The 18,256-nt window shown below is 39.2% G+C and overlaps 1 protein-coding gene across 10 annotated transcripts in view; it reads right to left on the bottom strand.

The window, feature by feature from the left end:
* Positions 1 to 18,256, bottom strand: part of SOX5 (SRY-box transcription factor 5) — a 479,987-nt gene that overhangs the window by 20,469 nt on the left and 441,262 nt on the right. For 7 of the 10 annotated variants that reach the window (XM_042890060.1, XM_042890061.1, XM_042890055.1 and 4 more), the window contains 2 exons: positions 11,198 to 11,375; positions 6,247 to 6,419 (listed from right to left, as the gene is read on the bottom strand). In XM_042890060.1, coding sequence (XP_042745994.1) covers positions 6,247 to 6,419; positions 11,198 to 11,375 — 351 coding nt within the window. The remainder of the gene's footprint in view (positions 1 to 6,246; positions 6,420 to 11,197; positions 11,376 to 18,256) is intronic. The other 3 variants (XM_042890058.1, XM_042890059.1, XM_042890065.1) reach the window with 1 other exon arrangement.

Here is an 18,256-nt window from a genome sequence, read left to right as displayed (position 1 = left end):
ATGTGGCCATTAAATGCAGAGGCTGTAAATATAAATATACACAAGCTCCACAAAGCAAATGGCAAAAAAAGTGATGGCGGGGAACAAGGAAAAGAAAAAATCTATATAAACTTTCAGTTGAACTAAATAAAAATGCTTAATGCTTAGTTACCAAGGCTGTGCAAAAGCAGTTTTGATTTTTGCAGCATGAAAGCTTGACGTATGTCTTTAATTAAATTTGAGAAAAGTTTTAGGAGACATTACAATGGATACAGTAGCCCTGTTGAATAGAGGACTCCCCTGATACGAGCGATCCTGTTGAGACTGCTGATTGGACTTACTGAAAGGCTGACATACAGGGTGATGGATGGGTGATGACATAATACCTGCTTGCCTTGTTGTCATGCTTTTCGAAAACTGTCTGCTCTGTGTTGATAGCATTAACAAAGAGGACTGCAAAACGCATACAAGAATTTCTGTTGGCAAAGGAACTCAGTAAGATAAAATTAGGAAGACAGTAGGGAAAAGGGGGATAAGAAGTGAACATACAGTTGTTGGGATATGTTAATCTTTGTGCTATAAGGTGATTTAGAGCCTGTGCTGGCCCATTGTCCACAGGATATATTCACTAGTTTCCATACTGCATAATAACTATCCGAACAGAAGATTCTTTTCTCACACTGAGAGAGAAGAACAAAAACATCACAATGATCATCTTTCCTAGTGTTTTATAGGCCAGCAAGGAATAGAGCAGCTACAAATTACAGGACATATATATTAGCAGTCTGCAGAACGTGCAGGGCTAAGTCTGCGTGTATGTAATGTTTGTGGGTAAGACAGCCTCTGCTAGTCACTGGAAATGTCAAAGTATTTTGCCAATAAATTCTGCACAGATTATGAAAATGGGCAGGTTTTAACTTTAACAGAGAGATTTGCTTTATGATGTTTGTACTGCACCTCTGGACTTACTTCCAGGGTGCTTCTTCTGTCTAGGGAGCCCAGCTCACACCAAGTCCCATTTTCTCCAGTTACAGTCATTTCAACTTACTCCAGTCTGAGCCACAGGCTCCCTGTGTTTGCAGCAAGCTTTGGGTCATGCTCAGTTTTACCAATCCTTTCCTTTTTTCCTCCTTCCTGTCCTTCTCCACTCCATCTTTTTATCAACTTTCTGGTTCAAATTTAACCATTAGGGGCATAAGAAAATAAATCCATTATTGAAAGAAAATCCTTTACTGCAAGAGAAATTTAAATCCCATGTGTTAAAAAAGCTTCTTCTTATGCCCTCAGTAAAGTGAGCTGTAGTGTTTTATTTCTCAAAGACAGCAGGATCTGCGGGTTTGAGATTCTTAATATCCCCCTCCTCCCCGAGGGGGTAGCAGGGACAGAATTCATTTCAGCTCAGCAGATCACAGCAGTTTCTTAAGAGTTAACTCTGCTCTCCCCATCCATCAGGCAGCCAGCGAGGCATCAGAAAGGAATGATGGATGTAAAATTATTACAGGGCTGCCACCCGATATACTTACTGCCATTTGTAACTAACGCTGGAACTGACACACTTTTTTCATTATTAAACATCCACATTAAGTCAACATTGGTCACTGTCATTTCATGTTTGGCACTCTCTTAAGGGGAAGGAGGGAGAGCTGGGGATAGGAGTGGAAGGACTGAATGGGAGGGAAGGCATCTTGAACCTGATGGTCCACAACCATGGGTAATATATAGGCTCTTGCTTACAAAACAGGAATAAATATTGTTACAAATAGCTCTTTAGCTACAGCCCAGCAGACAAGTACATTTCAGAGCCTTTCAGAAGGGCACACTCCTCACAGCAACTGAGAAAATTTGTACCGCGTGTTAAGCCACGTTTGAGCATGGGATGTTTACATATGTGAATGTTCTCAGAGCATGCTATGAGTGCTCATGCATGTTCAACATGCTTGCGTGGCTACGTGTACTTACACAGCAGTGCCAGCTGCCCCAACCTTCTGCAGCAAGCTCCAGCACTGTGTGTTTACCAGTGAACACAGAGAGCTCAAAAACCTGCTTATGTGTCCCCTCCTTTTTCAGTTACCCGAGTGCACACATGGATGTTTGAAACTCTGGCTACAGTCTGAAAATCATTGGCAAGCCCTAGACATGTTTGTGCTGTGTATCTGTGCAAGAGCACGCTGTAGGTTTGCATGCATGCACACAGATGCTGGCTCCGTGTGTTTGTGTATGTCTTGTTTGCAAAGGAGCAGTCAGTTTGGGGGCAGAGCAAACATAGCAGAGTCCACTTTCTGATGCCGCCCATTGTGGTGTTTGCACTACATGACAATCTACGCTCTCAGTTGCATGTATAAAAGGTATCACTGTTTATGTATAGTACCTATCAAGCTATAATTAACCGGAGATGACAATTACAAATAAAACTATGCTCCTGGGTTTCCAAGAAACCAGAAAAACATATACACACACTTCTCATTTATACACAGAAATGTTTCCAAGAAAAGTAAAGTAAAAATATGCTTTATTGCATTTGCAATTAAAATAGGTTTTACTAAAATCCATGTTCATCATGATGTTCATGGTTTTTACTATAATCCTCTGAAAATCAAATCCCTCAAGATGGTCCAAGTTGGATGCCCATAAAGTGACTCACCCAAATCATCCTAGCCATTCTTTAAAAATCTTTCCTCATTTATGACAGCTTTTATACAGCGCCTCTCCAGTTCTACAGAATTCCTGTCTGACTATTGCCTTTCAGCTAGCAGGTCCGCTTGTCTGTGAGGATCAACCCACCTGGGAATGGAAGTGAGATAACAGGTCATGGACATGTGTGGAGAAAAGCCTTGGGAGTTTTAACAGAATCCCAAAGGTGATTTCCAGTCCTGAAAGATAAATCCCTACCAACAGTATAACTTGCATCTCCTGAGCTATAAAGGACCTACCTTCAGTGGTAGGCTGCAATAGCAATTAATACAACAAAAATGCCAGAGGTCTCAAAGAACCATAAGTCTCCAAAGCTACATTAGCCACTGCAGCAAAGCAAAGAATATTTGGAATAGCCCGGGCCAGTGTTAAAGATTGAGATCACTCTGAAGGAGGAAGAACTGCACAGAACTATAGGTATACATTTCAAAGTACAAGTATGTCTATGTACACACAGGTGTCTTAGCTGAACCTCTTCAATTCAGCCCCTCACTCCAAAATCTCACTTGTAAACAAGGGAACAAAGGGCACACAACATTGCAGAAGCTCAGGGGCTGTCCTGGGCTTGTGAAGGGAAACCCTCAGTGGTAACAACGCAGCATTTCTATTTGTTGCTACCCACTTTCCCAACTCTTTTTCTTTTCCTCATAAGTAAACAAACAACAACAACAAACAGTATCAAATTTGATGCAAAATGGAAACAAATCCTGCTTTTACCAAGACAGAAAACTTCAACTCAAATCTGAGGACAAACAGCCAAAAACTTCAGAGAAGCTGGGGTATGGACCTGAATTTCATAGCTGGATGGTTAGTAGATGGCCTAGAGCATTAAGAGGAAAGGAGAACAGGTTCCTAAACTTCATGCCCTCTTTCCTTCTGTTGCATCAAATGCAAGAGAAAGTTCAGGAGACCCTATAACAAGTCCAGTGCAACTTAACTAGTGCTTATTGCGTCAACCCAAGGAAATCTCAAATTTGGTTCTGTCATTTCCTGTCTCTGCATAAAATAAAATAAAATAAAATAACATAAAATAAAATAACATAAAATAAAATAAAATAAAATAAAATACATTTGCATGGCCCTGAGAAAGTTTGGGCATTTATTATATAAAATAAACCAAATCCTACAGTTGCTTTAAAAAATCCTTCAATTGAGCAGACATTTTTTTCTTCCTGCTACCATGTAAAGGAACTCCTCCTTGCCTTCCACAAGCCCACCAGGAGGCACACATTAGAGAGGAAAATAAACTTCAACCCGGTTGAGGGTGAGAAGTGAAAACAGAAGGGTAAGAAGAATCCCAACAATAGGAAAGTAACAGAATAAAGTGAATGCAGATGGTTCCACTCCTGTTACTTAATCAAAAGGCTGTGCAGAGTCACTAGAGCCAGCATAAAGTCATGTGTTAGAACAACAGCTGATCTGTATTAAAGAAGATTAACTCGCAATGCCATGGTGGAGGGCCTGGGATTATTTTATGTACTTCCATTGCCGAACAAGCCGTCAGCACAATTACTGCCCTCCGATGTGAATGACTGATCTGTAACCACAGCTAAACAGCATGCTGCTTAGGGGCCTGGGTGCTTCATGAAGATGAATTTCCATACCATCAAAGTGCTTTTAATGGGCTTCCTGATCCAACCACAAGGCCTGCTTTGCAAGTATATAGAACTCAGGATGAAGGCTTCCTGTCCAAAAGGATTTGGTCGGTTGTCACTTGACAATTCCCAGCCAGCACAAGGGAGGAGAGGGGGGAGATAGGTAGAGTTGTCTCTGCTTTGGAGGATTAAAAAAAAGAAGGAAAAAAAAAAAAAAAAAGGGTACAGATGCTTTCTGAATGCAACCAACTGCTGTATCCACAGCTGAATTCAATGCGCTTAACAAATAACGGCAATTTAGCTATGCTTGCAAGGAATAGCTTGAGTCACTTTGCATTAGCATCTGGCTGAGTGTTAAAGTCATTTCTACATGGGGAGCAGAGAAAAGAAATTTCTGCTCCGAGCATCCTTTCAAGAATGCTTAAATATTTGAATATAAATTCCTTTGTGCTTGTGATCACCTCTTCTTATATCTGACACTCTGCTTTTCCCTTTCTCCTTCTGGTACTCCTCTACGTGAAATGCCATAAACATGCTCCATCCCTCTCTTTCTTTCTCTCCCCATACCAATGCTCTTACTCTTCTAAGAGAGACCGTAGTTACCCCAGGATACCTATTACACTGACCTCTTTTTTCCTTCCCCTTCCTCTCCAGAAAGTGCATAAAATTGGAGCCATTTCTACATCACTTAAATCCAGCACAGACTGCTGAAAAAAGTACTGTAGTGAGAGATACACGTGTACATTTAAAATTCATTACCCAGACTTCTTGATTCTCAAAGCTTATTGATTGAACTCAATCTAAATCCACGGAAAATGAAAAGCTATCCAAATTAGCTATCTGCTAATTCTGGACAATATTGTTTGACTCACAAGCTTCCCAGGGTGACTGACTTTCAGGTTTCTGCTAAATAGCTGATGATTTTAAGGAATTCTTTTTTTTCTGTGTGTCTCACACAAGGCCTTATAGTGAAAAGCCACTAGCAGAGGTCTCAGTAAAATTCAGTTTGTACTAAATGCAGCAACAGTAATTTTAGCTCTATAGAACAATAAAGGCTGTGCCATCTCAGAAAACACTACAGGGGAAAGAGGAGAAACTAAGGAAAAAGTGTTCCTATGCATATGATTTTGAGAGACATGTAGGTGCTGAGCTGCATGTAAATCTCATGTGGCAGAACTGTAAGGACAACTTACAGATGTGGCAGCAAGGACTTGCTGATTTATTTACCCTCCATAAGCCAGGGCAGTGCATGCAAGGATATCAAGTGCTTCCAGAGAAAAGCAGGAAATCACAAACTCTTCAGCATACTCCACAGTTAGAGCATATACGTGTTTTCTACAGGTATTCACTTTGCTGCTGTGTTGTTACAGCACAACTTCACAGGCCCATACATTCCGCTGCTTCTACATTTCACCAAAAATATTTGGTGCAGTTCATGTTGTCAATTCTCCATGTTTTCAATTCTGTTAAGTCACCTAACGTGACATGACAGTGCTACATTGCAATGGTCACAAAATATCATATATGATAACTTCACAAGGCTAAATACCCAGAAGCTGAGCCTGACTATCAGCAAAGCTTATGCTCCTAAAGAAGCTTGAATATTTTCAAATCCAGCTCATCTCACAAACACATGTAAGCATTTCCATAAAGCAAGATTTCCACTTAGGCCCAGAGATTTCCTAGATCACCTTCTCATAATGCATGCTGACAGTCTGGATCAGAGAATTAGTGGCCTCCAAAGTTCTCATCTCTGCTGCCTCCTCCCTCTCCCCCATGTCTCTCCAGGTCTTTCTCTCATGTCAGCTTTTGGCTGTGTTTTTCATTTTGCCTTTCACTATTTTGAAAGCGGCAACTATTTTGTTTAAAAAATGGGAAGAAAATACAGCAAATAAAAAGAGGAAAAAAAGGAGGAAGGGACTATGTAAGTAGAAGCACATGCAACCTCTGGGGATTTGCAGAAGCACTCACAGCCACTGACCTTTTCTGTCCTGCAGTTATTGAGACCCAGACTATTCACAACAGCCACCTTCCCGTCCAGCACCTGTTGTTCCCTCCGAAGTTGCTCCTTCATCTGCCGAGCCTCCTGGATTGCCTTGGTAACAGCATCATGGTCATTTAAATAACCTGACGACGTGATAGAAGAAAGGATATCTTAAAAAAAGAAAGTTACAAGAAAATACTTTAGCTTTCATCGGTAAAGTATTCATCAATATTTTTTTATTATTCATGAGAAACAGTTAAAAGGCACTGTCCATAAACCTGCCTGCCTATGCTTTGTAATTCTATTACTGTTAGGTAGAGCCACCTGGATATAAAGCATGAGGAACATCAGTGCCAGAATCATTGTCCCGACATTTGATCCCATTAGCTTCAATACTGGTTAGCCCCATGGTTTGCATGCCGCAGGATGTAACCGGATAGGAGTTAAGGGAAGCTTTGATCATGCCAGCAATCCCAAACTCTGAAAAATAGACCGTTTTATTCTTCCCTGTCTTAAAACTTGTGAATACATTAAAATAAACCACAGGTGGCGGTGGTTTGCTATAGATATGACACACATAATGGCTGGGAAGAGAAGCCTCATCCCCTGCCTGCTCCCTACCACCACCTGTCACTCAGCACTGCACAAGAACCCACAGCCACACGGGCCTGCATGCCCACTCCCATTCATGCCCCTAATAGCAGGTCAAATGTCCACTGTTTTGCTGCAAATTCGCAGCCTGGGGCTTAGCCTTCGTAGTCGTGGAATTATTTCCTTTTAAAATGTTACAGGCATCACCGGCACAGCTAATACTATTTCATTTTAAATGTGACACTTTGTCATTTTTTTTTTCTTTGGCGTACTGTAGATTATACTTATTATGATCTGCATGTGATTTGCAGGATAGAATACTGATGGGAGACTCCAAGCTCCAGTCTATTTTTCCAGCATTAAAGGAGAGGCTAATATCTAGCCATCTCCCTCCCCCTCTCCATATATACGCATACGCACACACACTTTTTTCTGTCTTTTAACTAGGGCATAAAAATGGCATAAAATGAATCTGTAATATGAAATTGCCCAGAAAAGGGACTTCTGTTTGTGACATGAGGCTAAATCTAACCAGATCCATTGGTGAATTGTGACAGATGGAGGGACTGTGAGACAGAAGGCAGGCACTAATCACACACAAAATGACCGGCTTGCCTCAACATGTTCCATGGATTCCAGCAAACTTTACACCCTAATCCATTTTTAGAACAAAAAACATCTGGGCCATAAATCCTCTAATCTGCCAAAACACGCTATTAAATCCCATGATTTGTTGAAAAACACTAAGATTAAAGAAAGGAAATATAAAATGGCTAACTGCCGTGTTAGGAAAGTGTTATTAATACTCTTTCTTTGTCTCAATTATGAATGTTCTGTTCCTAAAGAGCCTTGTCTAATCATGTCAGATTACACATCCTTGTTGTATTGCTAGACTCTTCTATCTGATCCACTGATTGCCAAAAAACGTAGGACATTGTCTTGCTGCTTATAACATTTCAGGGGAAGAAGCTGATGTCAGATTAGTTCAGTGCTGCACTGCTAGGAGGATTTCATTTTGGTTTTGGGTTTGATTGTTGGTGTTTTAGATTACAGACACAATGGGACTGGTCTTCTGGGCAAGAACTGGAAAAAAAGTTTCTGTGCAGTTTGACTGTTGCTAATTGTACTAACAGGTAGCATTGGCTAACTAACCCAAATCTTGAGAGTTTTATATGAAATAACTCAATTCACACTGCTTTTATCAGCTGTTCCTGGTCAGCAATTCCAAGCCAAAAGAATTCCAGCAATTCCATCTTTCCCACCGTAAGAAAGCATGCAGCCTGCACCAACACAGCGCTACTGGTTGATTTTTTTTTTCACCTCCATTTTAAGAACTTGCTTGGTTTCTTCCCCTCTTTGCATCTGTTACTGATGAAGCTTGTGTGTAGTCAGAATAAATTAGAAAGGAAGCAAACAAACAAACAAACAGTAGTATTGCTTCTGCTTGTGCTCTTGATTGGGCTAGGTATAATACTTTCAATCTGTAAAAGCTGAATTTGCCTAGGAACTGGAATTCATGCCCTCCTCCAGACTATTTGGCTTTTCCTGAATACTGCTATCTTTGAGACAGTTTGGCACATGACAGTGAATAAAAGCAAGCACTCCTTATGTTTTTCAGTAGCTGCCAAGATGCTGGTGTGCAGGGAAATGATTAATATAGAAGCGAGTTGAATGTAAATTATTGTTGTTTAGGGTAGGTGGTGAATTATTGACAGAGAGGGGAACTGCATTACGTAAAATGCATTTAGTTGCAAGGATTGCCAAACTAACATAGAGATGTTGAAGATAAAGGCAAAGGGCAGAGAGAAGTTGTTTCTGTTTTTAGTACACGGACATATGCCTATTCCCAAAAAGAAATGCTTGGATTTAGAGTCATACATGAAGCCATGACATTTGTGACTGCTCAGTCTGTAGCATAATTTATACACTATAAGGAGAGCTCTAGAAAAGGATTATGTAGCTGTATGCCCAAGTGTAGCCATACTCTCAGGAAGCTGTAAGGAAGCTGTAAGTTTATGTGCCCAAGATGCAGCCTGTGCACTGCTGGTGCAGTGAAAGGTGGCAGCTCAGCTACATCTCAGCAAGGTGAGCCATGCACATCTACATCAAACAGCTTGTTTCTTTCATTGACAGCCCTGATCATTCAAATGGAGGAAGTAACTCTCTGGCAAATGACTGCATGCTTCCCAAAGACCTTCCCAGGAAAAACCTATCTCACAAGATAAAAAAGTATACTAGTCTCTCTTAGTTCCTTTGTTAAAATGTTATCAAGTTTTGTTTGGTTGTTTTTTTCTGGTTGGTTTTGTTGGTTTTTTTTTGGGTGGAGACTCCTAGTGGAGGGAGACCTGAAATGTTGTGTATGCTTTTTCTAATGTCACCAAATGATTTCAATATGGTCATGAGCTTTATACCTTTGGTTGTACCTAGCCTAGCAGTTAGCATGAAATGACCTGTAAAATGTTCACAAGCTCTTTCCTCTTGTAGTTCCCCATGATAGATCTGTGTTAGTTGTAGGCTGTGCTGTCCAGCTCCTGCACCACAGTTAAAGACTGCTTATCTTATATATACAGTATGCAAAGTTATACTGCTCAGCAACCTCAAAAAGTCACTTTCTATATTTGTAGCTAGGAGATATACAGCAGTGAACTCTATGTCATTAACAATAACTTAAGTATGTTATCTTTTGCTCCACAGTTTTCCATGGTTTATTAATGGTATAACACATTAATTCTTCTTACAAGAATGACCTTTAAAGCTCCATTCATCCTCACAGCTTTTATCCAATTACATTATCACTCATTATAGGTACAGCATTTCAAAATCCGTATTTTGTTAAAAGAAGTAAATTGCAGGGGTCTCAGACCTACGAAAAATATCAGGTGTGTACGGAAAAAAGATTGGAAAAGAGAGAACAAGAGATGTCCTGCCACTGAGAGGCAGGTTATATGCATGATACCATATCACTCTACTTAGGACAAAAAATCCAAAGTGAAAAAACTGAAATTTGGGGCATTGTACATGGAGATCAGTAGGGTCAACCAAATTAAAGATGAAATACATTATTAACTAACAACATTAAACAGTAAAAGGCTAATAAGAATAATATATGCGTTAATAATTAACAGTGGGATACTTATGAAATATTTACACAGTTGTAACTTGTCATACTAAATAAAGTTGTCTTCTTTCCTATAGAATATAGAAGCATATTTACTGTCTGATATTTGTAACCCTCATCAACATCAGCACAAATTGTGTATGCAGAGTGGAAGGATAATACAGCGGGAGCTACATATGTTTTGAACACTGGATGTAAGTATGCGTCTTCCTGGTATCTACTGAGGTAGAATACAGGCTACAGGGTTCTTGGGAGAAACCCATTGAGATGCAAAATGATTTCAATACACAGTGCTGAGATATCACAGGATTTGCTTCTGATTGGTCTGGCCTATGTTTCCTTTTGTTCTCTGTGCCATCTCTGAAAATGGTCAACCAGAGATGTTTCACATCTCTATGAATTAAGCTACAACAATCTTCCTCAACTGCCTAAACACAGCTTGATTTATACACTGAGATCTTAGTTCACGTTACATTAAATCACTTCTTGGAATATAATGTTTTAGTTAGAAGGCTGAAGAATAAGGTGCTTACATATATTACTCACACACACACAAAGAGAAGTCCCTTTGACACACTGGACTTGCAAATTTACATCACCAATGTGACCATTCTTATCTAGATGGTCCTTAGGCAAAGAGCTAATTTTGACAGGAGGAAAAATTCACATTATTTTCTGCCACAATGTTAAAAGCAGTCAGTTAAGACTGTTCTAAAGATACAACACCAACCTTGTGTTTTTTTGAATGAACCTAGCAATTGCGTTGCTAATGAGACTAAGATAATACTCTATACAGCTTTTTAGTGAACTAAACACTAAATGTGATTTTTTGCAAATATATATTTGCATATGTAGATTTTTAACTTAAAGGGATTTTTAAAAAAAAAGTGATTCATCATCTGCTTTTTTTTTTAGCTGACAAAGTAGAACACCTTGTATCTTCAATGCCTGCCATTAGACAGGTGTCTATTTTTAGTGCATGAAGTTAAACAAACAGCATTTATTGACTGTTATTGATAAAGCAGTATCTGAAATAACACAGGCCTTTGTTCTATGAGTCTGTAAAAGTTAACATACTCTTTCTGAAACAGTAAGTCCATGACAGTTTGTTTATTGACATCAATACATGCAGTGTTATGTTCAGTCTCTGACATCTCATACACCACTGTCTGATAAATGCCCAGTTTTGAATAGCACCTATTAACTGTTATGAGGAGGGTCAAGTGAAAGTGATCTTACCTATTGTGTTAGCTCTGGCTGAAGGACTAGCTAATGTTGCTGGCACAGAGGATTTTAGTGAACTGGCCCCACTATTTATTCTCAGAGTTGGCATATGAGGAGAGGTGGGTGACGTGGGAGACTTGCCATCAGATGTCTTGGGTTTGGCTGAAAGGTTCAGAGGCTGGGCCACTTCATCCTACGATAAGCAGAAAATAAAAGAATGTTATCAATAAACTGCTGTTGGCATACCACCATCTAAGCAAAAACAGGTTTTTTTCAGCTCATATAAACCCCGAAACCGGTAAGGTTGTACGATATGTATTAAGATCAAATGTGATACCACCTTGTCATTCCTGCTCGGAACTGAAATGACTGATGGACTGGAAAATGAGCATGATATAATCAGAGAACACTCTCCATTTGCACTTTTCATGTAGGAATTGTCCCTGAAGAAATTATTCACATTAACAAGACATATGCTTCCACAGTGAAGACAAAGATTATTTTTACAGTCAGACTTTATTATTATTTTGTTGTAAATTTGACGTGGATGAAGAGAATTCTCACTTAAAATTCAACCACTACAATCCAAACTAGGCAAATCTGTTCGACTTATTGGACTTTGTTGTTGTTATTTTGGTGGTTTTGGTGTTGTTTTTTTGTTTTTTGTTTTCCAACATATGCGCTCCTCTGAACTTCCTAGGCTTAGAATTTCAGGTACAAAAATATCACAGGAAACATACACTTCTTTTTCACTACAACAAGAGAGCAAGAAGATCCTGCCATTTCTTCCAACAAGATTTGAAATAATAACCTGGACAGTTTTGTTTAAGCCCCTAGATTTTCTCCTATTTTCTTAGCAGGGCTTCAAGATTTCATTAATCATTACAATGCAAAAATAGAAATTTTAGGTGACATTTTTTGCAGGATAATTGGAATCATTCCTAAACCTAGCTTGATTACACGTAGTAACAGACACTGCTGCAAAACATGTTAAAATCCAAAGGCATATGTTTTTATTTGATCATAATATGTAATAGGAAGGGAAAAAAACAACAGGCAAGAGATAAATAGTTTTTTCAGAAAAGGGGATACTTTAGAAATGATTTTAAGTGTCTTTAACTAGCCAGAATTAATGTATGTAGTATTAGATCCAACCATCATGTATTAGTCTAGCTTTCCTCTGCCCACGTGACCTAGGAAAACCACCCCTTAGCTGAAGAAGTGCTACAACACACTTTCAGCTCCAGGCACTGGATAAGTTGATTCTTATCTCCTTATGTTCTAAGTACATTTCCTGTTAAAAGAATTATTCCTGAGTTACAGCAATTCAACGCTGACTAGAATTAGGCTCATAAGGTTTGAGGGTTTTACTGCTGCTGCTAAGGTATCTGTAACTATTGTCATATAGAACTGAATCTTTTCTACAGAAGGTGGTATGCCGCAGTAAAGTAGGAATTTCATACTTAGCTGCCACACAAGCAAGTAGATGTACACACATGATGTAGATGTATGACTCCAAACACAAGACCATTTTGCCAAGTACTGTGATACAACTTTTCAATTACCTTAAAGAAGCAAGTTCTGAGCTAGACGCTTTTGTTATGTTTGACTATTTCTGTTAATCTTCCGCCACTGGATTTAAAATGTTGCCTAGATCAGTCAATATTTTACACTCTAAGATGGTAATCATTCCCTTACAGAAGTACAAGTTCATGTGTATTAGAATAAAATAGATTAACATACGTTAAATCAAAGTAGACTTGCTCTGCTGTTCCATTGATTTCAATTTAAAAAACCCCACAACAGTGCAACAACAAAGCCAGAAATGAGACAGTTGCATAAAAGCCTAAGTTCAAGCAAACCAGTGAACCAAAAAAACAGTGATCTGAAGAGCAAAGTCGTATGTTTAGAAGACAGTATTAGAAGCAATGAAAACTTGCCTACAGATTTGTTCTAGGTCAATTCAAGAGGCGCTATTTTCCATGTATACTCAATTCCCAACCTCTATTGCAAGTGTCAACAAAAGGGGCTGATTAGTTTCAGATATGGTAGTAAAAGCTGCAGCACACTCTCTGGCCACAGAAAATCTGGCTGAGAGCAGCACTTCGGTTCCAACAAAGTCATGGATGGCAAGGGCTCTCACTACCAAGTCAGCTTGGATTCTCATCTGCATCCTTGCACTAAAACATCTTTTTCAGACTCATCCTTTACTAAATCCCCGGGCTATCCTGTTCCTATAAAGTTTATTTCCTTCCCTTGTCTCATTCCCACTCTCCTTCCTCAGTTCTTCTGTTCCACTCTTACACCCTGGTGTGAAGACAAAGTCTTGCTAGTTAGAAATGGGGGAAGCATTTTCTCCACCACAGGCACCCAGTGATGAAGCTGTCTCTGTGCTGTAACTATTCTTGGTAGTAAGAATGCTCTTCTTCATTCAAGTCAGCACAGCTTCTCTGGAGCCAAGAAGTATAAGGCCTCGTGGAAATAATACAAGCCGACAGTTCCAGAGCTGATAAATGTCATTCCAAATTGCCCCTTCATTCACTTTCACTGTGTGTTCAGGCTAATGGTAAATTAATCAGAGATCACAGAAGCTTGCTTCTCATATGAGAGAAAAAAGAAACAAGTTTCTGATATTTATATGTATTTACAAAATGATATTGCTTCACCGTTTGGTCTTCATAATAATTTTACTTCTATTATTTTAAAGAACATTCTGAAATCCTCACTAGAATTCAAATGTATTAAAAATTTAGTCAGAGGGCTTAGAAATCCTATGTTGCATCTTGAGCTGATCATAATTTAAGACTCTACCACAGTGGAGCAGTTTATTCCTTAGGAGACTGAAAAATATCTGGGAGATACAGGTAATAATACACTGTTGTGTTAAATGTGAAGAAGATAACTGTTAGGATCTTCGCTTTGGTACTCAGTGAGGAATTTTACTCTTTATCCTGTCTGCAGACATAAATTCAGAATTCTCTGGATAAGCTCCTATTCTCTGCTTTTCCAGTTTAAACCAAGAACTGCATCGTCTTCATTCCTGATTTGCAGCTGCATAATCCAGAGAAGAAATGAGTGTTTGACTACAAGATCTTCCAGTTAGCATTCTGTCATTACAAATTAGCAGGCATCACTCTCAGTTGCGTCAAGGCTGTGCATAGTTCTAGCACAAAGACAGCTAGGGCAAGAAAGAGTAACAACAACACTGAAAAATAAGTGTGGCACTTATTTTCACTTCACTTTAGGTAGACAGTATCTTTAAAAGAGTCAGGAGATTCCATATTACGCAGAGACATCACAGAACCTAGAACTACCTCCTGCACTTAGTTTTTATTAAAGAAAGCTTGGCATTGATTGATCCCCGCCTTTTTCTTCCATGCCACTGATGAGGACTTTTAAGACGGCACTGTTTAAAGAGTTAGACAAAGTCAAAAAAATTTGTTTATGTATGAACCAAAATGATTAACACTTAGAGCAGAGAACATTGAAAGTCTTGTAATAATATAAACACAGATATGATGAAAGTAGAACATGACCTCAATTAAAGATAATGAAATAGTTTCTTTAAAGTAGCGTATTTGTCAAGCAAAACAAAACACATACACACACAAAATAAATGCAGAGAATAAAGCATAAGCAAAAACATATGATGGAGAGCTGGTAATATGAAGAACCCACACCAGGAAGAAACTGCTGGTAAGAGATTCTTGTCCCCTGTATCACAGCAGTGTCAGGATAGTTGAAAGTTTAGAACAAGCTGGTGGTTTGCTTTCCAGGACTGAAAGGCTGTCTTCAACCAAAAATTCAAAGCTCAGGGAACATCAGATCCTTGATTTGATCTAGATTTTTATTCCAGATATAAGAGGAAAGAAAAACTCTTCATCTTCATTAAAATTTGAAGATACACAAATATTCAGAAACTGAATTTCGTTGCTTCATTCCGCCTGGATTTGTGTAACTTTAAGCCTTCATATTTAAGCATTAGACATGAGAAATCCCCACAGTGTTTAACAAGCGAGGTTTAAGCAGAAATACTGCTGGTAAGCTGAGTCTGCATCAGTGTTACAAGTAGTTGACTGAATTGGTGTCTTTTTTAATGTTTCAGTTAAGCTGTCTCTATTTACCACTTCCTAAGATAAAAAATTAATGTATATCTGAACATTAAGAGGGGCTGAAATCTGATTTTGAGAATGTCTCTAAATCATTTATTAAAAATTGCACTATTTTAACACCAAGAATTGAATAGAAGGCCTATAGCCCAGATGAATGAAGCAGTCTCAGAGAATGAAAAGGTGTGTTGGGAGGAAGAACTCAGATGATTCACTTAATTTTATAATCTCACTTCTTTTCACATACTTTAATGATTAGAACACTATTAAAAATACTGTTACTAAATTACCGTAGTGTAATTTAAATCCAAGTGCTGTATCCCACTGTGGCACACACTGAAGGCCCAGGTTGTCAGTTTATTACAAAATTACAAAATATTCTGTGTATCATCTGACTGTCAATACAGATGTGCTTAAATGACCTGGCATAAGCACAGCCTAGCATGCTCTATTAAAGAGGCTTTCCTGACTTCAGGGAATACGTTTACCGCATCTTAAATGACCTTGATGACCTATTTAAATGACCTTGATAGTACAAAATACAGCCAAATGAGTTATAAATAACGAGCTGGAGAGGGGGGTTCTAAAAAAAGTCTGTTGTCTCATCAAAACCAAAGCCTCATTCCCCAGCCTTGCTTCTGTTTCTTGGAGATGTTCATTTCAATAGAAATACAAAATACAGAGCACTCACTGGCGTGGCTGGGGCAGAAGACAATGATGCTGTTGTTGCACAATGTAGTAGGCAGCTCACCAGTGGTTTATCCATTCCGCCTCTTGCTCATCCATAGAAACCTCTAACCAACACGTGTCAGAAACAGAAGTGTAACAGCATATAAGCAAATAAAATCCATTTCTGTCCCTTCTAGACTACAGTTGTCCACACACTCACACAAAGATACTGGCATCTTTCTTCACGTCCCCCCCCTTCCTCTGAAGCCACTCATAGTGAAATTATCAGTAGTGATGATAAGAAGCCAAGAGGTAACGGCAGTTGTGAAACGTGTTGTATAAATGAGCCATGCTGCTGATATTATCCTCACTGATGAAATAATTGTATTAAATTAAGCAGGGATGTTCACATGACAGGATGGGTGAATTAGATAATGCTCATCTGCAGCTGCACCTCCTCCTGCCACATTCTCAAGTTTTGATTAAGAATAATGTGTCCCTTCCTGCAAAGGTGGAAATTTCTGTAACTACCCAGAAAGAAAGAGATGCAAGCAAATAAACAGGCATCTCAGTCATTACATCATGACAAACACAACAGAATTATTCTTCAGGTTCAGACAATTCACTTTATCTTATAGTATCTCTTACCCATGAGTTTTAGCACAAAATGTAGAAGGCACAACCAGACTTTTCAAAAAGGAAAAGACACCAAAGATAAGACCGAAGGCAAATACTAGAAAGAACTGTCTCCCTCCTTTATGGTCCTCCAAAGTGTACAGATCTTTTGTTCCCTAACAGTGACAAAAACATCTCAGCCTGATTTTCTGTCTTTACGCAGAGCAGATTTTTTATGATATTGCTTTGCTGAGTATCTTTCCCCGAATGTGAAGTTGGGCCAATTCCTGGTCTTCAACCAAAAGTTGGGCAATTCCTGGTCTTAGCAAGAGCTACCCAGCCACACTTAGGTGCTTCCACTCTTTAATGATATGGCTAGAATAATACTCATAGGACTCAAACCAAATGGAGGAGCTGAGCTGCTTCACATTTATGAGAAACTGTTTTTGTTCTCTCAGCTGCTCCTTTTAGGAGACTACTCAAGAAATAAATTACTCCCAAATACAGATTTGTGCATTAGAGTATTCATGCACAGCCTTCACTGCTGCTCATGGGCCAAAGAAGTTTGGGAACACAAACTTCGTCTCTTCTGTTTTATAGTACAAGGGACACATGGGATTGTTTCCTGTAACACCAATGAGGATACTGTCTGGGGACTTGGTCCTTTCAGAAAGATCCTTAACTTCTTCCCTTTTCATTTTTTCTTTACTGGAAGCTCACTGCCAGGAGTGAAGTCTGTAGCTACACGGACTAATTTGCTGCCCTGGAAACCCCAAGATTCAATTTTGTCCAGTCCACATGTTGTCACAGTCAAATAAGAAATGTTGGGTGGTTTTCTCTTTGTATTTGGCACCACTGTTCCCAGAAACTGTATGTAGGATCCACAAACAGATTCTGGAGAAACAAGAGAGGAACATGCAAAATGACCTGGCTCTACAGATGGAAGTCTGTAAGAGCTACATAAATCCCTCTCCTCCCCACAACTTTGAATGCACAGCAATTACTTTGTAGTATCATTATCTCTGACACACAGAATACAGATGCAGAAATAACTGAAAGCCAAATGCCAGCAAGCCTAGGACCACTTAAGTCCTCCAGCTAGCTCAGGCATGGAAAAGTATAGGCTGTTGTAGCTGTACAGCAGCCTAAAACCCACGTCTGTGGAGGGAGCTATCTAAATCCTCCTCAAATTCTACACCCAAACACAATCAGAATATTATGTACTACCTGGACAGACAGGACTGCATGCACAGAACTCTAGCAACTCTAAAAACTTCAGGAAAGGCAAGTGCTGCAATGAGGCCTAGTCCTCTGGGGGCTCTTTGGGTTCAAGACAGGCTGTTTGGCCAACAGAATGCATCAGGGCACACAATTCAGCAAAATGAGCAGACTTGTGTGTGTTTACTCAAAACTCATTCATTTAGTTTCTAAAATCCTCAGAGATGCATCCTCCAGACCATACTTGCAGCTTCTGGCTGGTTTTGGATTGCCAAAACGCCCACCATCCTTGTGAAGTTTCCCTGTAATCTCCATAGACAAATAGTACAATGTGTTGGAGAAAAGTGGTTTGTACAAGATTTCTGGGCTATTTTTGCTTGATCGTGAGTTTTCACTTACACTGATCTCTACGAGAAACCTGACTTATGGTTGCTTATCCCAAATCAGAAACAAAATTTAGACT

The sequence above is a fragment of the Lagopus leucura genome, unplaced genomic scaffold (assembly GCF_019238085.1).
Source record: "Lagopus leucura isolate 7727_CA_CO unplaced genomic scaffold, USGS_WTPT01 Super-Scaffold_100159, whole genome shotgun sequence".
Taxonomy (NCBI): domain Eukaryota; kingdom Metazoa; phylum Chordata; class Aves; order Galliformes; family Phasianidae; genus Lagopus; species Lagopus leucura.
This window is presented reverse-complemented; position numbering and strand designations above follow the sequence as displayed.